General features: G+C 31.2%; 2 protein-coding genes across 4 annotated transcripts in view; both read left to right on the top strand.

Annotated features, from left to right (window-relative positions):
- Positions 1 to 5,138: 5,138 nt before the first annotated feature.
- LOC143242278 (sodium- and chloride-dependent GABA transporter 1-like) lies at positions 5,139 to 15,911 on the top strand. The gene is made up of 9 exons (XM_076485644.1): positions 5,139 to 5,271; positions 5,985 to 6,119; positions 6,864 to 6,967; positions 7,162 to 7,292; positions 7,581 to 7,693; positions 10,678 to 10,809; positions 11,526 to 11,628; positions 15,478 to 15,533; positions 15,816 to 15,911. The coding sequence occupies exons 1-9, from the start codon at positions 5,191 to 5,193 to the stop codon at positions 15,909 to 15,911; spliced, it is 951 nt and encodes a 316-aa protein (XP_076341759.1). The 5' UTR covers positions 5,139 to 5,190.
- The window catches only part of LOC143242948 (anoctamin-7-like), a 45,962-nt gene continuing 35,190 nt past the window's right edge, over positions 11,508 to 22,279 (top strand). Inside the window, exons 1-6 of one of the 3 annotated variants that reach the window (XM_076486567.1) lie at positions 11,508 to 11,628; positions 15,478 to 15,533; positions 15,816 to 15,920; positions 17,641 to 17,775; positions 19,600 to 19,682; positions 21,338 to 21,409. In XM_076486567.1, coding sequence (XP_076342682.1) covers positions 17,742 to 17,775; positions 19,600 to 19,682; positions 21,338 to 21,409 — 189 coding nt within the window. In that variant the 5' untranslated portion in view covers positions 11,508 to 11,628; positions 15,478 to 15,533; positions 15,816 to 15,920; positions 17,641 to 17,741. Of the gene's footprint in view, positions 11,629 to 11,770; positions 12,161 to 15,477; positions 15,534 to 15,815; positions 15,921 to 17,640; positions 17,776 to 19,599; positions 19,683 to 21,337; positions 21,410 to 22,279 lie in introns of those variants that run through there. The other 2 variants (XM_076486568.1, XM_076486566.1) reach the window with 2 other exon arrangements.

Raw genomic sequence — 22,279 nt, 5'->3', positions numbered from 1 at the left:
TTTTCTCCAAGTCTTCATCAAGGATCAGATTAACAACAAAAATTCGTTTGCCTCGTCATTACGTTTCAATTCAGATTTATCTTTATCGACCCTAAACGTAGCTTTTCATTTATGAGTTACCTTTACCCTTATCAAAAGTAAGTCACATGTATCCAGTGATATGTTAGAAATTAGCATTATACGGCCCGGCATGGCCAAGCGTGTTAAGGCGTGCGACTCGTAATACTGAAGGTCGCGCCAAACATGCTCGCCCTTTCAGCTGTGGGGGCGTTATAATGTGACGATCAATCCCACTATTCGTTGGTAAAAGAGTAGCCCAAGAGTTGGCGGTGGGTGGTGATGACTAGTTGTCTTCCCTCTCGTCTTACACTGCTAAATAAGGGACGGGTAGCACAGATAGCCCTCAAGTAGCTTTGTGCGAAATTCAAAACAAAACAAACAAACAAAGCTCTTACACTTTCAAATATCGGCGCTTGAACTAATACATTAAGAATTGGATTCACCCTTATAAACACTAACTACCACCCCTTTATTGTTAAAATAAAGTATCAACCTCTTTAGTTATTCTTAAAATTCTAAACATAATCATAACACAGCATAAAAAAGTTGTTCAAAATTAGAAATACGTTTGCGGTTTTACCAATCATTTCACATACAAACATTGTCCACTAATGTTTAATTACAAGAATATGACACTGAGGTATAATATCACGAGAGTATACAAAAGTCGTTTGTATTTTATGAATTCATTCCAAGTTAGATCTCTGATTTGATATTGTTAGTTTGTACTTCGCGGGTTTCTTTCTTACCTCACCACCTTTGGTCTTTCCTACGAAGTACTTGTTTATTTTCCATACATTTATAAGACTTCTGTTTCATCATAAAAATAACCAGGTTATCTGCGCCATTTAACTGACGTAACATACAATATGAACATACAACTTTCATATTTTCATGATGTTACAAAACACGTCGATTCTAATAAGATTAGTATCACAGGTCGCGCCAACTACTAAATGATATGCATATTTGACAACATTACGCAATCTGTACAATTGCGTGAAGCTCCCGCTGATTTAGGGATAGATCAGAACTATTATGTTAACTGATTAGAAATACTTAGCAATACATCAGGACTGTTATGGTAACTAATTACTCAGTAATATATCAGGACTATTATGTTAACTGATCAGACTCACAATTGGATAGGTTTGTGTCATTATATTGATCAATCAGACCCTAATAGATAGGATGGGACTATTATATTAACTGAGCAGACTCAATAATGAATTATGTTGTGACATTTATATTAACTAATCAGACAAACTAATGGATAGACTGGACAGGTATCACTAGATGTCTAGAAGATTTCTAGAACGGACCCATATGTATCTTCAGAAATTTTTGACGTTTCAATTTGTCGATCATGATTTTCAATTTTTATTTTTCAAGACGCCAACTAGGAATTAGGGGCACGGTCAAATAGAATCTGGGAACGTGCCTATTTCTACCCATGCCTCTGCTTCGACACCTCACTATGAAAGGAAATAAAAATTTGATCATTATCAATTTAAAAAACCGACTTCTCTATATCTGGTGATATAGAGGTATATACAGCAGTATTGCATTTACCAGAGATAAACTAGTCTTCAGTGAATCATTAAAAATAGTGTTCAGTTTACAAGTGTTTGAATCTCATCAATTACAAATATATAATTACTGCAATTTTAAAAATGCAGTGACAGAAGATGTCATTTACATAAGATACAGCTATGGTTGACCACAGTGACTGTGTCAATACTGATTGGTGCGACAAAGCCAGTACGACCTATTAGCGTACGTTAAACATCTTGGAAGTATACCGCTTATAATTGCCGTGCAGAGTCGGGTAGTAAATACCAAAGGGTGTTAATTTAGTGTTATCTATTAGGTTAAATGTTAGTTTTAGTTACGTCACACATTTTCGTGATTTTTGGATATTTTTATGCTTTGATAAATATTACACAATGTATATCAGTGGTGTATCTTGGCCGACGGCTGTGAATTATTGCATTATTATTGGCATTAGTTACGTATATTTATAATAATATATAATTCTGCATAAGTAATATTTCTGATAAAATATAGATACCTCTATATGATATTAAGTAATGCCTCCATCAGTATAGTTGTACGTAATTTCTCTGATGATATATATATACATATTTAATATCACCAATACTATGTTAGCATTCTTAAGTACTAACTGTGATACAAATAAAATCTATTAATTAATTATTTCTTATAATAATTACGTTTATCTTCATGTAATATTTTTTAGTAAATACAATACATTATTATGCTCTTGTTTTTTTACAGTTTCAATTTTTATTAAAATGTAGAAAATTTGTGACTTTATTCAAGAAATGGCTCCCAAAAATGAAAAATCAGAAATCGTCAGTGTAGAAAAGGGGTGAAAATATCACAACAACTGATGACCAGTCGGTAAGAAAGTCAGATAAAAGAACGAACCAGAACGTGGGGAATGGGTAGGAAAACTGGGCTTTATTTTCAGCTGCATAAGCTACGCTGTCAGTCTTGGCAACGTATGGCGATTTCCATACTTGTGTTATGAAAATGGTGGAGGTATGTGTCTTGTGGTTTAATCCAACATAATATACATGAAACCTTTACCTTACTAAATGTTAAATCGATGGTTCTGATAGATTATATGTTGTTGTTTGTTATTTAGGGGCATTTTTGTTTCCCTACCTCATCTGTTTAGTCTTGTGTGCTGCTCCTCTATTCTTCCTGGAAGTGGCCATTGGTTAGTACCTCAGCATTGGTGGTATCGGGGTCTGGAATTTGATTTCTATCTGTAAAGGTAGCTATTGTTGTTTACTTCTAGCGCCTTAGTATTTTTCACCTTTTCCGGATATATATAACTCATACTTGTGTCTCAAATATGTCAACAGTTCTTATATTATGAAATCTATACTTTTACTAGGAATTGGATTTGCTTCAATGGTCATCATTTGTCTCTCTAATATCTACCACGTGGTGATAATAGCTTGGACTTTATTCTACTTCGTGTTTTCAATGACGCCACAACTGCCTTGGGAATCGTGTGGTAATTTGTAGAACACAAAATACTGTATGAAAGAGGGAACCAACATCACGAATCTCAAAATTACAGCCACCGAAGCAAAATCACCTGTAACCAAATTCTGGGAGTAGGTTTAATTTTTTTATTTTTCAGATGAATCTGTTATTTTCGATCAATAAATGAGTCGTATTTGGATCTAGTGTTCTCAAAATATTGTTTTCTATGTATATATATATATTACAATGGGAGTACAATTAAATAACTATTTTCTATCAACACAATTTTATTTTTATTCATTTTCCACATTTGTACACTGGTTTTTAGTCCACTTAACAGTTTACCGGTAATTTATATTTTCTACTTTAATTTATGAAATATATATTGTCGATAGTCTAAGATGTTTAACTTGTCCAGCCACAATGGATTTTAAGATATACCACTGTGTAAAATGATAATATAATTTATTTACTAACTTATAATATATGTGGTTTAAGTGTGTAGAACAAACAACTAATCCTTTACATTTAAGTTTCAATCTAGGAAGATCTCAGAGTAATAAAGATCTTTCCAATTCTATTGAAATAGATTCCATTAACAAACATTCATTTACTGATGTCAAAATAACTATCTTGGAAAATTATACAATGTAAATCTACTAATAAAAAGAGGAAAATATTTTGAAGAAGAAACTTTTTATTCTTATGAATTATACAATGATTTTCAAAACAAAACTACTGATTTTTAAATAAAATTATTTGTATTAGAATTTTAATTGAAATAAATACTCGTAATAGTAAAAAAAAAAAAAAAGTAAAGGTGGCTTCCAAGTGGCATAACGGTTTGTCTGAAGACTTATAATGCAAGAAACAGATATCTCAATGTGTAACTTTGTGCTTAATAGCTACTAACAATGTAAAAATATAAAAAAATGATTACTTTTGATAATTTGTATGAGAATGTAAGATACTTCTTTTAATAAATATGTTAACAGCTAAAATTAATAATAATAGAAGTTTTTTTATATAAATGATAGAAAATTTAAATATTTGTAAAATAATTGTTAAATTTTAAATTTAAACATCTTTCTATTAAAAGTTTAATATTAAATTTGATTAAATTAAGTTTAATATCATTTTTAAATAAAAGAGTGGAGGTTGGAAGTTTTAACTTTTAGAATTTTTAGGATGCTTTTAAGGTTGTATCTGAATATTAAGCATAACTGCCTTCTCACAATTGGCTGCAGCCCTATGAAAGGCAGTAGGAGTTGAGATATTACGTTTCTAAGCACTCAAATTCTAACCCTTAAATGATTTTACATACCTGATGACTAGTCTGACATCAGTGTCTGGATTTTATCTGACAACATAATGCAATGGCCACTTACATTATTTGTTGTGACTCATGGTTTAGAAATAAGATTGATAATTCAAAATAACTGTTTAATTTTAATTCTGTTATAATGTTTGTTATACGTATATTTTGTAGAAGTTGGTTAAAATACAAGCACATCATTCAAAGTCATTATACGTAAAAAGGTAATTGTTCTAGGGGAAGCACACTTCCTCCAAAGGTACACATGTTTTAATTAGGGAAGTTTAGAAATAGTGTTTCAAAATTATTTTGCATGTGAGTCACTATTCTCACAAACTACCATTGCATTTGTTTCTCTTCCTTTTCACAATATGAGATTAGTGTGCAAAATTCTGTTCAAAACAGATGATGCTTACTGCAGCTACATCTTGGAATAGACTCAACTAACAATGACTGTAATAATAATGGACACCTCATGTGCCAGTTATGATGCACCATGTACCTTGTGACCCAGTTAACCTTGTTATTGTTAATCTTGTAAGATAAATTTTAGGACATATATTTCTAGGTATAATTGGTTTTTAAATAACCTTCCTTGTTTCTATTATTGGCTTGAAAGGTACTTACAATACCATAGTAGACAGTTTTATCATTTAATACTCAAAATTAAAATTATGAAATCTTAACTGAAATTGGTTTAATAGTACATTTCAATAAAACAGTATTTATTACTCTTTTGAAGGCGTCGAACATTACAGATTACTTCGGGATTACATGACTTGGGAGGTGAGAACATGGAACTGAGTTTGTGTTTGTTACTTGCCTGGTTTGTGGTTTATTTCGTCATCTGGAAAGGTCTACTGAGAAGTGGCAAGGTAAGATTTAAACTAAAATAAAACTTGGAAAGAAAGGAAAGATTGCATAAAACAGTGTTACAGTAACCATAAGGAAACATCACCTAATGACATAAAACACCATTTTTGTAATTACAAGAACAGATCACATAGTAACAAAAAACATTACAGTAATCACAAGGAAAGATCACTTAATGACATCAAACGCCATTACAGTAATCATAAGGAAACATCACCTAATGACATCAAACACCATTACAGTAATCACAAGGAAAGATCACCTAATGACATAAAACACCATTACAATAACCATAAGGAAACATCACCTAATGACATAAAACACCATTACAGTAATTATAAGGAAACATCACCTAATGACATAAAACATCATTACAGTAATCATAAGAAAACATCACCTAATGACATAAAACACCATTACAGTAATTATAAGAAAACATCGCCTAACGACATAAAACACAATTACAGTAATCATAAGAAAACATCGCCTAACGACATAAAACACAATTACAGTAATCATAAGAAAACATCGCCTAACGACATAAAACACAATTACAGTAATCATAAGAAAACATCGCCTAACGACATAAAACACAATTACAGTAATCATAAGAAAACATCACCTTTTATTTAATCCAATAATCTTTAATGTTTCTGGCATTAATTATTTCATATCTTCGGACTGTTTTACTTTATTATTTGTTCATTGTTTGCAGATTATTGAGGTGTCAGCAGTCACTCCATACGCCATTCTAATCGTTCTTTTTATTCGTGGAGTGACGTTAGAGGGCGCTGGAGATGGACTACTTTTTTACATTAGTCCACAATTTGACAAACTTTTGGATCCCAAGGTTCGTTTATGATATTGTTATTACATTCACATACTAATGTTATTGTTATTATATTCATATACTAATGTTATTGTTATTATATTCACATACTAATGTTATTGTTATTATATTCATATACTAATGTTATTGTTATTGTATTCATATATAAATGTTATTGCTATTACATTCATATATAAATGTTATTGTCATTATATTCATATATAAATGTTATTGCTATTACATTCATATACAAATGTATTTGTTATTACATTCATATATAAATGTTATTGTCATTATATTCATATATAAATGTTATTGTTATTATATTGAGATTTAAGTGTTATTGTTATGATATTAATATTCCAATGTTATCATTATTACATTCATATACGATATAAACACCAGTAAATATTAATGTTAGATGTTAAAGGTTGTTGGACAGAACCAATGGCATATTCTTTTACCAACGAATAGTAGGATTAACCGTACATTTTAATGCCCTTGACGCAGAAGATAAACACTAACAACCAGACTGGGCAACAAATAAAACTTCCCATCTAATGTAACTGTAATTTACGTCTTTAGTGAAAACAGTGTCATTGTTAATCAGTAACTGTCAAGCGAATTTTTTTCGTTTATTTGCTATCAAGCTTTAATACTAGTTAATAATTCTTTAATCAAAACGAAACGAAACTAAATTAGTGTTAAATTTAAAGAAGTGAACTCTTTGTAATCAGTATTAATTTATTGTATTAATGTTATTAGGTCTGGGTGACAGCAGAAACGCAAGTGTTTTTCACCTTTGGTGTTGGTTTCGGTTCCGTCGTAACTCTTGGAAGTTACAACAAGTTTAGCCACAACTTCTTCCGGTAACAAACAAACTCTTAAGAAATGTTTTCTTATGTTTTAATTTAATTATTTAACAATGATTTGCACAAAAATGTTCAATAATGTAATAATTCTCTATACTCTGTATTTGTTATTCTTTCAGTGTTTCTGTTTCCATGGATATTATTGTACACTTTGCACACATTCATAATTGTTTCTCTATCTTTATTTCTAGAGACGGATATATTCTTTGTCTTATTAACCCTGCTACCAGTATATTTGCTGGTAGCGTTGTATTTTCCGTCCTCGGACACATGGCCTACTTGAAAGGTGACGGGACTGAAGTTGCTGACGTTGTAAAGTCCGGTAAGATAATTCAGTCTTCTAGTGCTTCAGTTGTTTATATAAACACTAAAAATTCTGTTTCTGTACAAAATCAACGTGTAACAAAATATTTCAGAACAAACTTTATTAATATATTTTTTTTTAATCTTGGTTCTAAAACATTTAAAATGAAACGTCTATTGTTAAGTTACAGTGTATCAACATCTTAATATACACTAAGTATTATCAGACAGTGACCTGCTGTGTTATTTTCAGAGTACAAACACGGTCCTTGTTTAGATATAATCTAACATGATGTATTTTCTTCAGGTCCAGGGTTGGCATTCATCACCTACTCTGAAGTTGTTTCACAGTTGCATAATTCACCTCTATGGGCAACTGTATTCTTCTTCATGCTGCTAATCCTCGGCATAAACAGTCAGGTGAGCAGATAATATGTTTATGTGTTAATGTACGTCAACATTGTGAAATATTCAGGGATTAAACACTGTCTTTTCGTTTTTGTTTTAAATTTATACGTTTCTGCTATCGTTTGCTTGGTGGGAGTTTTAACGTCTTGTGCGTGGTTCAACGTATGGAATCTCCTTGGAAGTGAAATAAACAATTTCAGCAGTATAAAAACGTGAGTAACGTTAACGTGCGGGTGTTATTTAGTACGTCCGTTACATTTTACCCAATTACACATTTCAACAAAGAACAAGAGATATACGAGAGAACCGATAGGTAAGGGAAAAACAATTAGCAAGTTGCGACTGTTTTTGGGGATTTAGAAATTCTGCCAATCCCTCAATGAACGTAAGGCTAGTACGTGAAATTTGTAAAACTTGTAGTTGATGAAATGAAAGGATATCATTGTCATTAATTACACTGACAACCTGAGTAGCAACAGGAGCCAACGGTAGAAGCTACGAACTGTTTTACTCCATGACTCCCATATATTATTCCCTGGTGTGCGTGTAACATATAATTTTTCAGTTTAACAAAACTAGCCCTTCTGGTGTGTTGCTAATATCATATATTTTATTTCCTCCTCTGCCCTATCAAATATTTGGTTGCAAGTCATGTGTCGAGTTACAATACAATTGTTAATACGTGTGTATGCTACATCCTACAATTGTATGTAACTTGCTACATATAACAGATATCATCTTCACGATGGATACCTCCTAAGTTTTCCTATCGTGTTACATATATTAGTAACAAGTTACATGGCTGTTACGTGTTACATTTTTTAGTTATGTGCCACATGTCACAGTAATGAACTATATCAGCTACATGGTTAATACCTCTTGCAGTTGCTACATATGTTTGTAAGTTGTTACATATGTCACTAATGAGTTACGTGGTTGATACCTGCGACAAATCTCACCACGTTATTCTAGTCCTAGTTTAAGATTGTTGTGTGTTTCAACTGCGACCTCTAACACATGTTTGTTGTGTGGCACATATACTTGTTGCTGCACGTAACATGAGTTTACATTATGTTCTATTTTATATCTAACAAATCAAGCAATGGATGCGAAACCACATATTGTTTAACTGTTTATCGCTGGTTAAATATTTCAATATGCAAGAAATTTCAAAGTACCATTCTTCAGTGATCCATAGAGATAAACTTCTATTTCAGAAACTAATAACTTAAAACGTCCTCTCACGCAAGATGAAGTATTACGTTATCAAACTAAATAATAACACGTGTGTTTGAAACTTTATTATATAAAACATTAATTCACTAAATATATATACACTGCCGGCCAAAATCTTAAGGCCAATCAACATAAAAAAATTTGCATTTTGCATTGTTAGACTCAACCACTTGTTTGAGTAGAGCTTCGAAAAATAAAAATAACAAAAGGGAAAATAAAAAAAAAACTTTTTTAGCATTTAATAGTGAAATATGTGAACACTAAGAAATTAGTCTGAATACTAGCTGATCAAAAGTTTAAGACCATACCAGAAAGAAGTCCCAAACAGGGTAGAAAATGCCCAATAAGAGATCTCATTAGTGAGTTGTACGGCCATCATTGCGAATAACTGCAAACATTCGCTTTGGCATGGTCGATATAAGATTTCGCAGAAGGCTGGCTGGTATATTATTCCAAGTGGTGAAGATGGCTTGACAAATATCATGCACTGTTTGGAATTGACGTCCATTTCCATAGACTTCCCTTGCCATCCACCCCGAAATGTTATCAATGGATGGTCCAAAAAAATCACGTTATTCGTCATGAAAAAGTCCTTTGTCCTGCGGGCATTGTGGATTGCAGCGTTGTTTTGCTGAAAGATCCAGGTATTTCCACTCAAGCGGGAACCTTCAGTCAATAAGGATGCTCTCGCCAACATGCTAATGTAGCCAGCTGGTGTTTGACGCCCCTGAATAATCTGAGTTCTATTGTTCCATGGAAGGAGAAAGCACCTCAGATCATGATGGAACCTCCTCCACTGTGTCGTGTAGAAACTTTTTCCGGTGTGATATCCTTATCGTGCCAGTAACGTTGTAAGCCATCTGGACCGTCCAGGTTAACTTTTTTCTCATCGGAAAACAAAACTTTCTTCCACATTTCTACGCCCCGTGTTTGGTGCCTCTCAGCAAAGTTTAACTGAGCTGTTTTGTGGTGTGGAAGGAGGCGTGGCCTTTGAAAACGTTTACGATTTTTAAAGCCTTTCTCTCGTAGATGCCGTCTTATAGTTCTTGAGCTGTATTCTGTGTCCGTAAGGGCCTTAATCTGGTTCGACGATTGGCTGTTGTCTTGCCGGACAACCCGTCGAATCCTCCTACTTAACGTCGGCGAAATATTTTTGGGCTGGCCACTTGAAATTCTCGTTCCATATTCCTCAGGATCTTTTAAGAAATTTGCAACAGCAGTTTTACTACGCACAGTCTCACCAGCGATGGCATGTTGAGAGAGACCTTAATTTTGCAGTTCGAGAATGCTGCCACGTTCAAACTCTGTCAACTTTTTTTGCCTTTGCCATGTTTGTACCCAATGTTACACAGGAGATGCGAGTGGAAGATGTTGACAATACTAATGCTTGAACACAAATGACTAAATTTCGTTTCGTGTTTACCGATTAACGCTTCATTTCAGTACGGTCTTAAACTTTTGATCAACTGGTATTTAGGCTAATTTCATAGTGTTCACATTTTTCCTATTAAATGCTATAAAGGTTTTTTATTTTTATTTTCCCTTTTCTTATTGTCTTTTATCGAAGCTCTATTCAAATATGTGATTAAGTCTAACAACGCAAAATGCATATTTTCTCTTTTTGTTCATTGATCTTAAGATTTTGGTTAGCAGTGTACATATACAGTTTATATAGATCTGTCTAACTATGTTATTAAGTTACTTTGATCTGTATGTTATGACAACATGTGTACTGATATTGGTCAGTTTTTGTTTTTCAGTTCTGCACCGTGGAAACTTTCATCACAGGGATCGTGGACGAATGGCCATCTCTTTTGAGACCGCGAAGAGAAGTTTTTACCGTAGTAATTGTTATCATCTTATACATGTTAGGCCTACCAATTGTCACTAAGGTATGTTCCATAATATTAAAAAAAATCAATAAACAAGTAAAAGGAATCTATCATTATGGTAGATGTTTTATTTGTCCGTCAAAAAACAAAAAGTTCCTCACCCTGTCATCTTATCCAAAATAAACGACGTCATAATTAATGGCGTCAGTGATGATAACAGTAAGGTACTGCTGTAGAGAGAGATGTTAGTTCCTGTAGGAAGATATCTATAACTGTCTCAGTTTGTTATGTGATGATTGGTCTGTAGTACATGACGTCTAATGATGATGTGTTGCACATGATGTCAAATGTTTAGTGTTTAGTATGAAATGTCTAAAGATGATGTGTAGTGCATAATGTCTGATGTTGGGTGTGTAGTACGTGATCTAATGATGATGTGTAATATATGAAGACTTATGTCGGGTGTGTTGTGCATGATGTCTAATATTGGGTGGATAGTCTAAAACAAATCTTATTCACTGTAAAAATGACGTAATAAATAAAACTTACCATAAGCACAACTCCCAATACTATTATATTTATTCAGTAACGTTCCACTTCTGATATATCTGTTTATTTCTGTGGCTTTACCATGGTGTTATCTTGTATCTAGAATATGGAAACTGTAACTTGTAATAAAATATATTTAATAAAAACGAAACTGTTAAGTAATAATTCTGATTGGATTTCTTTAAACTGATTGTAGTAGTCACTAAAATAATCTTTTTACTTTTCAGGGGGGCATGTACATATTTCAACTGATGGATTATTATTCTGCCAGTGGAATGACTCTATTGTTCACTGTTTTCTTTCAAACTATAGCTATTACATGGGTTTATGGTAAGTATCAAATGCATGTCCTGCATTATTTCTTACGCCACTTCCCACTTCTTATATATCTGTTTATTTATATGTTGTTATTCTGTCCCGTAGAATGTGATGATGTATTTTACGTATGTTAATCCTAGGAGGAGCTGTTGTACAATAAACAAGTTAATCTTGAAGGGTGGTATCTTATTATATGCAGGTTAACCCTAGAACATGCTGTTGTACTATATGCAAGTTACCCTTAAAATATGTTGTTGTATTATTCTCAAGTTAACCCTAGAATGTGCTGATGTGCTATATTCAAGATGATGATATATTATTCTGAAATTAACTCTAGAATGTGCTGTTGTACTATGTGCAAGCTCTCCCTAAAGATGATGATATATTATTCTCAAGTTAACCGTAGAAGATTGTGTCTTACTCAAGTTTCACTTTAGAGATGATAGTTAATGATAGTCAATCCAGCCCAACGTGCTCAAATTGTGGACTTCATTTTGAAGAGAAAAAAGATTCAGTAACAACACAAACGAATCTTATGCATTTGGCAAGTGAAAAAAAAACACACTATATTTTAACATAATATGTATTTAGTTTCTTTTCTGTATAATTTACTGTGCATTAGAATTACTGAAAAAAATTCTTAAGCTAAATTTATACTTTTTGAAAATATATTTCTTCATTATGAACTGAGTTATTAGATTATCTGGGAGAGAAAACTGATTTTTTTCTATTACTTTTATAAAATATGAAATTCTTTTATGTATCATACTTATACCTTGTATTTCAAAATGATAACACTTAGTGATGAGTTTATAATAATTAATATGCATGTAGGTAGCTTTTTCTGAGAGGTACTAAAAGTATAAAAAAAAGTTTCCAAACAAAGCAAACTTTTTAAATTGACTTTTGTAATAATTTCTGTAAATCTTCCAACTATTCTGAAAGGTAGTTCATCATGTTTACTTGTAAAAAAAGTTTTACACAAAGTACCATCATATACAAGTGGTGATACAAATTTCAGTTTTGAGCACAAATTAGCTTTCATAAATTGTTTTCTCTTTTGCTGCAACCTCTTCTGCGAGTGATTCAAAGTGCTTGTTCCACAACTGCCTCCCGTTTTGTACACAAAAATGAATCACACACTTTTATGGAAAGTCTTTGTTAGGATTTACTAACAGGAACAGCAAGCAAGTAAAATTTACAGTAAGATGGAAACATGAGCTAAACATAATTACAAATAAGAATCTGAAATTTGCATAGCTTACCTTTTTGATTTACTGATATATCCTTAAATTATTTAGTTCAGCATGGTCAGGGCACTTGCAACACAGTCTGAGGGTTGCAGATTTAAATTTCTGTCACACCAAACATGCTTGCGTTTCAACTGTGGGGGCATGATTGTGTAACAGTCAATCCCACTATTCATCGGTAAAAGAGTAGCTCAAGAGTTAATGGTGGGCAGTGATGATTAGCTGCCTTCCCTCTAGTCTAAATTTGGGACATCTAGCACAGATAGTCCTCAAATATTTCGTAGAAATCATGTTAAGAAATCTGTTAATTAAAAGTTAGTGTGTATTTTTAGGGCTAACACTTAAATATCTGTGTCTTAAAATACCCTTTGGGTTATAATGATTTGTATTTGTCATCATTATATTTCGTTTTGACCTTGTACTGACCAGCTGCTGATTTATTTTCTTATGCATATATAAAATCCCAAGATGGAATGTCCACCTGAACTTTTCTGTCATATTAAACTTTACAATTTAAATTCAGAGACTTGTATTTTTTAATGTAGTTTGACATAAGACTATCAGTGTGTACTAGAAGTTTTGTTATTTATCACATGATGTGAACAGTTAATGAATCTAATTTTATATAGCAAACTGACAAGAAGTGTTTAATATTCATAAGTTAATACACAGAAAACAAGAAGCTATAATTATTAGAATGTACTGATTGACTGGTTGGCTACCTTTGCTTATTAACACTTGATTATATCTCACAAGTTTCAACTAGATTAAGTTTTAGTCCTAAAATTAATTGTGCTGAATAATATTCATAAATATAAAAATTAATAGCTATAACTGTATTGTACACAAGTAATCAATATTTCTCATAAAGATCTGTCTGTGAATTTCTAAAGCCTAAAATGAATCAGTCTGAGTGAAAGTTTCCATTTGAAAAAAGTAAAAAAAAATACTTCTTTTCAAAAATATTTTTCTGGCAAAACTTTACATATCATCTACTATTTTTTCAACCGTAATACTAATAGAAATGAAATTACCAATGTGCAGTGAAATGAGAAACTGAAAAATATGAAATATAATGAACAAACATGTTTTTTCCTCTCTGAATGCTAGGCTTTCTATTTTCTTCAAAGTTTCAACTTAGCATCTCCCTATACTCTTCTTTTAATTTTATGGTTTTACTGCCTGTACATAGAACAAATGTCTCCTGTCTAAAGCTAAGGAAGTTGTAATATTGACAGATTAACTGATGAATAAAGAAATAGCAGAACATAGGTGAAAAAAACTAAAGATGTTATGAGAACAGTATAATTATGATGTTAGAAAAACGTGAGTTCAAGAAGTCTTAATAGAAACAAATAAAATCTTTGTAACCCTGGGTATTTCTGATACAATCACACAGAAGTGGAAACCAATGCACAGTTAATTTAAATAACTTCAGCTGTGGTCCACTCTGTATTTTATGTAGAAAGTAAGCAACTTTCCCTAATGTTTAGGTCAGTCCTATGTAGTTAGCATTGTAACAGGTAAAAACAAGTTGTTTGTGTTGTGATATAATATACATAGTCGTTTGATAATAAACAGTTTGGAAAGAAGTCAGTTAATTCTGCTCTTAGACTGTAACCCACTATAAGTATTGGAGGTGTGTGTGCTTTTTTATTTGGACAATATATTGTACAGGTCATTCAAGATGTTGTAAAAAAACATGTTGGTTCAAGATGTCTTGATAGAAATGAATAAAAAACCCATAATTTGAGCACTTTTGAAAAGTGGATCTTTCTTCAGTTACAAATTAGAAATGGTGGTGTAATCAAATGAGTGATATACAAATAAAGGTAGTTTAGTGACATCAGGAACGTCATGTGGTTTTCCAAGAAATGTCTATTTCTCTATGTTCTTGTGTAAACGTCTCATTTCCAGCATAATATAGCCAATGGTGATAATATATGCGAAAAGGTGCAAGGAATATTTTACTTCAGAAATGGCTGAATATGTGTGTATTTAAAACTGCATTTATAAGTAAAGTAAAGGTGACACCTGGAGACAGGTTGAAAAAGATATACTAATTAGTTTATAAAAAATTATATGAAAAATTATCTTAAACAAATTGTATGTGTCAGTAAATTCAGCTTTCACAATATGAGAATAAATAAGCAAAGAATATAAATAAAATTTTTTGACAAAGATGAAACCAGTGAACGAAGATCAACGATTCCAGGTTCCAGATTAAGTCCAAAAGGTTGATCAGTATTTAGATTAGCAATCCAATAAGTTTCTTTTTTATTTCTCTGTAAGCTTTAATTTTGAATCCTGTTTTCAATGGTTCAGCAGAACAGTATAATGAAACCTTATTTCATCTGAATAAGAAAGTGAAAATTTGGTAAATAATAATATGGTTATAGGCTTCTTAAACTACTAAAAAAGACTTAGTCACTGGCAACCCTGTAGTACTTGACATGTGTGCTTGGGTTTGTTACGTATGATATGTGCGTTTCAATATATATGATATGATATATAGTGATGAATAAAAGTCATTGCAATCACTGTTAACATTGTTTTATTAAATATTTCATGCCTTATGTATTTATACTGTGTTTTTCTCCTATTTTTTCAGGAATAACAAAGCTTATCAAAGATCGTGTCTACGAAGCTGCCTTTCCTTTACATGAGGTCAGTTAACTTATTGGATTCTTCTTTCCAAGTGTGCGTGATGTTGATAAAGTACAATTTTTCATATGTTAAAAGTATTGTTCACAGTTATTTCTACAGCCAGTGTGTATTATATCAGGTTTATGACCTGATGAATTTGTGTGATAGGGTTGCTCCTGTAGTTTGTTATTAATATTATTTTCCAGCAAAGTACACTTTAACATATTTTTATTAGTTGATATTTCACTTCCTGTATCAGTAAAATAATGGTTATGTTGATAATTTATTTTGACGTATTATTAGGGGGAATGTCATTCTTCAGATGATAAAGCTCCCAGGAAATGGTTATTGAACAACTGGGCTTCGTTTTCAACAATATTTAAAAAAGCAACCCCTTGATGACATCAAGTGAGTGTTAATAATTTCCTGGACAGAATTTATTTATTTAATATAAAAAATCACTTGGTAAAAGTTTTGAGTTTTACCTAAAGATTGAAATTACCAAAAAACATCTTATATTTGTATGCCATGTTTAGAGTCTCAGTTGGAGTTTTATTCTTACAAGTTGTGTTTTGAAAGCGATCATTCTGAATACAATAATTATGTATAAGGAGAGTCAGTCATGATAGGAGGAGAGAATTCTCTTTTGTTGCTATTGTATTATATTTATTGAGCTACAAAATTCAATAAAGATGTGGTAATAACCAACCAAAAGAGATGTAGATCTAATAGAATTAGCATGTAGTTAATCAGATGTTTCTGTTATATAATAGTTTTAATTTCTGAATTTCAAAAGTAAAATATTTTAATTTGTAACGTCTTAGTGTTTACATTTCTGTATCACGTGATGGCACTTGTTTGTTTAAAATTGCTAAACTTAGACATCTTTTCACTTGTGTTTGGTTCACTGAAATTGAATACAGCTTTCAGACTTGCAGATTTTTCTCGTACATAACATAAAGTTATAGTTACCAAGCCATCCCATAAAGCTCTGTTCGACATACAGTCTTTCAAAAATGTAAATAATTCTCTCTCTTTCTGTCTTTGACATTTGCTATTACATTATTGATAACCATTAGAAAATAAATATTTAATATTCTGTTTTATGTATAATGTCATCTCGTTCACAGGATGGCTTTTAATTTTTTTGGAACATAGATTCAAATCTGCTATTACTATGTTTAGTTTAACCAGCCAAGGAAAGTGTTTTGATGCACAATGTTTAGTTAGAAAACCAGTTAAATTGTAATAATTATAAGACATTGAATTCTTTGTGTTTATTATTGTTTGTGCTCTAAATTGTGTGTTTGAAATTAATAAATAATTTGGGGAAAAAATGAAAAACAGCCCCATGGAAAATTTGGGTTAGCCTCTATCAATACTTTAAGTCTTTGACAACAAAAGAAATTACAGCATTCACAATAAAGTACTAGATTTTTGTTATTTTTTATGCACATATTTTGTTTGTTTTTATTGTAAAAAAAATACTTATTAGGTAACATTAGAATATATGAATGAAGAAATAGATTAATTTATTTGCAATATATGTATATACTTTTGAAGATTGTTTGTATGACATAACTTTATGCTGTAATTTGAACGAAGTGTATACAAGGTGATTCCTGGGTTGTTACATAGGCTTAGTATGAAGGAAGTTGTCATATTTAACTGATACAAGCCTGAAGATAGTCAGGATAAACAATGATAAGCTTTTATTGTGCTCTGCAGGGATTTTAGAAAGGAAAAATTTTATTTCATATTTTTTTTGGTGTGGTTACAAGGTTAAACAAATGGCCTGAGCTCATGTAATGTGAAGGTAGAGACACTAATGCATGACATATAAATATTTTCCAAAAATAACTTGATATTCAATTAGAAGATTTTAGAAGCTATGCAAATGAAATTTGGAAACTGTAATATTAAAGATATAAACATTTTATTAATTTTAGCATGAAAATCACTTTGCTCTCATACTAATCAGAGTTTAAAATTGAGACAAATCTTTATAAAAAAAAAAAAAAAAAGGTTCTTATGGATTGATTTTTTGGAGTTCCTCATTAGTTATTGTATCCACTATATTTTGTTTGATAAGAATCACTTTATTGTTTGTTCCTTTCAATTTTTTCAGGGAATATTTTGGAGTGAAAATTGGCCTCTACTTTGCTTGGCTGGGATTTTATACCTGCATGCTGATCCCAGCTTCAGCAGTAGGAGTGCTGTGTTTCCTCTATGGGTTCTTCACCTTGGTGGGTGATGCTCACAGGTATGAATTAGGGGAGAAAAAGTTAAAGAGTTATCAAACAGGTTATTATTTTTATAACTCATGTTTGATCATTTTCTAAATTATACCTCAGATAAATCAGTTACTTAGAGATATGTAATTGATGGAATGTGGTAAGTGATTAATCACTGGATGAATTAATCAGTGTTTAACTAATTAATTATTTTCGCACAAGACATTTGTAGCTGGAATAATTGCAAAGAGTAATAAGTGGAACCATTAATTTTTATTGGTTGATATGTTTTTAACCATTAATGTACCTAAAAATATTTTCAATAATTTTTGTGACAAATTGATTTAAACATAATTTCAGTTAATCAGTTATTTTATGTGGCATTATCATTGAAATTGATAGTTGTATATTATGATTGATTTAAATGTTCAACTGTACTGTGTTTATTCTATAAACTTAAAATTGCATATTTTTTTTATTTTTTTTTACAGTAAAAACGTTTGTGAGAACCACAAAGACATAATTTTATATCCTCGGTGTGACATAAAAGGATGTAAATATGAACAGCTAGGACAGACATGCACTTTTGTCAGAATTACACATCTTTTTGACAACGGTGCTGCTGTATTTTTTGCTGTTTTTATGTCACTCTGGGGTAAGTATTATATAGATTTACATGTTAAAGTTATATAAATAATATTCTCTTCTTCAGACTCAGAGCTTTCATACACAAAATATCAAATTTTTTTGTAAATTAGTTTTAAGACTTTTTTAAGTTACGCTTTTCTTATGCCTATTTTCTTTTAGCATTTTGACTATCTAACATGCATAGTAATTTTGATTTTAAGGTTAAAAATATTTGTATGCATCAGAAAATGTTCAAATTTCACATATAAAATTTTTATAACCTCTAGATAATTATCAAACATTTTTGTACAAAGAAAAACATAATGTTTTGTCTGTTATTTTTACTGATGAAACTCTGTCTGGGCTTGATAGATTTGACCACTAAAAACAATTAGGAAATTAATATAAATAATGCCTTTTTTCATTCTAGAATAACTTCAAACTATAACTCATATAAAATAGCTTAAATTTGATAACATTTTCATTTATATAGAAGGGGAGGACAAGAGTGCCTCTCCCTTGAAAATGTTAATTTATTTGATATCATTTTGGAATAGATCTTGTGAAGTGCATTTTACACATTTTTCTGTTATCAAATAAAATATATAACAAATTAACAGTATTTTCAAGGGGGCCACTTTTCTTGTCCACACCACGTACATATATAAATTTATTATATTGATCTTTCAACTGTATCTGGATAACAGTGTAGAAGTTATAATGACAAGGTGCATGTATGCTCATGCTACCATATCCAGTAACATAAAACTGACCTTACAAAGGATCTGAATTTTGGGAAAGTAACTCACTAAGAAAATCCTCATGATATGTGTGGTAATGGATGCCCATAGCAAAAGGGTTACTTCAACATAAAAACGTCCAACCTGCAATACTTGAAATGGTCTTAATTTCAAACCAACATAAAGCACATCAAATTTGCTACATATTCAAGACTTTAAACTTCTATTACTGAAGTCTCACATCAAACACTTCAAATTAATTCCAAAAGCATGTTATTACTTTGAGATATCTTGTCTGTAATTTGGGACTTTTCAAGGAAAAAAGAAAACACTTTACAAAGTTTGTTATTACTAACACTTTGGTGAACAAAAATAGTTGAATAAATTATCATAAGCCATATAAGTTTAAAGAGTAATTTGTATTCTGTTGCAATTTCTGTCTTTAGTGATGATAAACTTTATCACTTTGTTTTTATTTACTTTCAGCTGTTATCTTTATGGAATTGTGGAAAAGATATTCAGCAAAAATCACCCACCATTGGGATGTAACTAATTTTGACACTTTAGAGGTAATGTGTACTTTTATTTCAGTTATTAATTTATCACAATGGACTTGTGTATTTGACATGAACTTTTAACCATGGCAGTATACCTATTGTGATTGTGAAGGTACTAGTTGTGTCATGACAAATTTGACAGTAATCATACAAGTATTTTAATTACATGTTGTCAGTGTTGACTGTTATGATTGTAAAGTGATTTTTCATGTTAAGATTAAAAAATACTTCATTTAAAAATTTTCAAATTTCACTTGAGTAGTTCTTTAAACCTCCTTCATAAATATCAGATGATGTTTGCTGTCAGTAAAAAGTTTATTTTATCTGTTATTTTACAAGCTGTAACTTTCAAATGATCAGCCAATCTAAACGTCCTCATAACCACCATAAAAATTATGAAATAATTGTGAATTACTTTTTTATTGTGCTAAAATGACAACAAATTGTGACAATATACATCTTCTGTTTCTTCTTAATCTTACAGTTTTATTGACTTTTGAACCATGTGTTACTATTAATCCTTCCTTTGAGGGTTGCGGGTTTGCATTCCCGTCAAGCCAAACATGCTCGCCCTTTCAGCCGTGGGGGCATTCTAATGTCATGGTCAATCCCACTATCCATTGGTAAAAGAGTAGCCCAAGAGTTTGCGGTGGGTGGTGATGACTAGCTGCCTTCCCTCTAGTCTCACACTGCTAAATTAAGGACGGCTAACACAGATAGCTCTCGAGTAGCTTTGTGCAAAATTCAAAACAAACAGTCCTTCTTCACAAGTTTTAAATCACTTGGTGAACCTTCAGCTCATGTTACCCTATTGAATTACATTAAACAATATGAAGGATATTTCTTATTACTATTCATTATTTTAGCTAATCTAACCTAACAACTTTCTTGTTTTTTCATTTTAGTTACTTTTATAGTAATAAATAAAGAATATTCATGAAAAACATAAAATGTACTGTTTACCAGCATCTTTTTTTGTTCTTTACTAATGGCACTACCACACTAAATGCCCCTTGCTGATATAGTGGTAAGTCTATGGATATACAACATCATAGAGAACTATTGGCAGCTTGTAAAAGAGAAGCTGTGTGCGTGCTAAATGACTCTAATTTCCTAGTGTATGACATCATGAACGAATAAGATAGAAAGCCGTAAAATAACTACTTTATAATAACTAATTTACATAAAATTATTCAATTCTTGGAGAGGTGATAAGTAAATTATAAAAAAAGGAAGAATCTAAGAACTTAAATACTATTAAAATTTGATTCAGTAATTAGATTGTGATGCAGAGTTTACTTGTATATATCGATAATAAACTAGTTTAATTAAATTTTGAATTTAACTCTGTAAAAGGTTGTGACATATGCAGCTTGACCTTCTTGATGTGAAAGGGTTAATGACCTTGTTTTCCTGCCTTGAGTGGGTGCTCAGGACAAGTGTGTTTGTTTCCAGTATGATATTTACAGCTACTCTCTAGTATTTCCCTTTGAACATCTTTTCAAACTTTGTCTTATAAAAATAATGTTTGAATGTTCCCTAAAGGTATTATTTTGAGAAAGTTTCTCAAAAATACATGTTTAAAAATGTAAATTTCTTAACACACAGACATGATGTTTCACCTGAACTCTTGATCATAATGTGTGTGTTTTTTTTTATATCACCAGGAACATCCAAGGCCAGAATATTTAGCTAAATTATCAAAAGTAAAGAAAAAGAAAGTAAACTTTATTACAGGGGTAAGAACAGCAGTTATCAATTTATAATAAACATCAAAACAAACATCTGACTTTTTGTCCAGTTCCCACAAAACTTTATTACAGGGGTAAGAACAGCAGTTATCAATTTATAATAAACATCAAAACAAACATCTGACTTTTTGTCCAGTTCCCACAATTTGTCTTGTTTTTATACAAGTCTAGATCTATCTGTTGATGATGATTTTGCAGTGTTGTAGTTGATTATCAGATTATAAGTTTTATGATGACACTAAAAGTGTTTGGTATTGGTTTTACAACAAAACTGTAACTAAATGACTCTATCAAACAAAATTAACAAGCTATGTATCTTTTGTATGAATTCTTTCTTAAAATTATTAAACTTAAAAAAAATGCCTTATTCTTCTTGAAAAATGCAGTTATTTTGAGTAAATGGTCTTCAAAGGTACAATTTTAAAAGGGTGATAAAACACTTTTCTAAAAATAATTCAGTGTAAATGCATTACATGTAGTTTAAAAGACAGCAGAGTATAAAAAATAGATGTGAATAACAAAAATTTAAAAGATCTTGATAGAACATTGTTTGAAATTGAAAGTTTAAAATGTCAACTTTATGCTTGTTTCAAATATTCTCATTTAAAGTCCCTGCCTGGCTGCCAGGTGGTTAAGGCGCTCGACTCATAATTATAATGTGATGGTCAATCCCATTATTTGTTCGTAAAAGAGTAGCCCAAGGGTTTGTAGTGGGTGGTGATGACTAGCTGCCTTCCCTCTAGTCTTATACTGCTAAATTAGGGATGACTAGTGCAGATAGCCCTCGTGTAGCTTTGTGTGAAATTTAAAACAAAGCAAATCATTTAAAGTTCATTACATTTATTTTATCCCTTTTTT

The sequence above is a fragment of the Tachypleus tridentatus genome, unplaced genomic scaffold, assembly GCF_004210375.1.
Source record: "Tachypleus tridentatus isolate NWPU-2018 unplaced genomic scaffold, ASM421037v1 Hic_cluster_2, whole genome shotgun sequence".
Lineage (NCBI taxonomy): Eukaryota > Metazoa > Arthropoda > Merostomata > Xiphosura > Limulidae > Tachypleus > Tachypleus tridentatus.
Note: the sequence above shows the minus strand (reverse complement) of the source record. Positions and strands in the feature narration are given on the sequence as shown.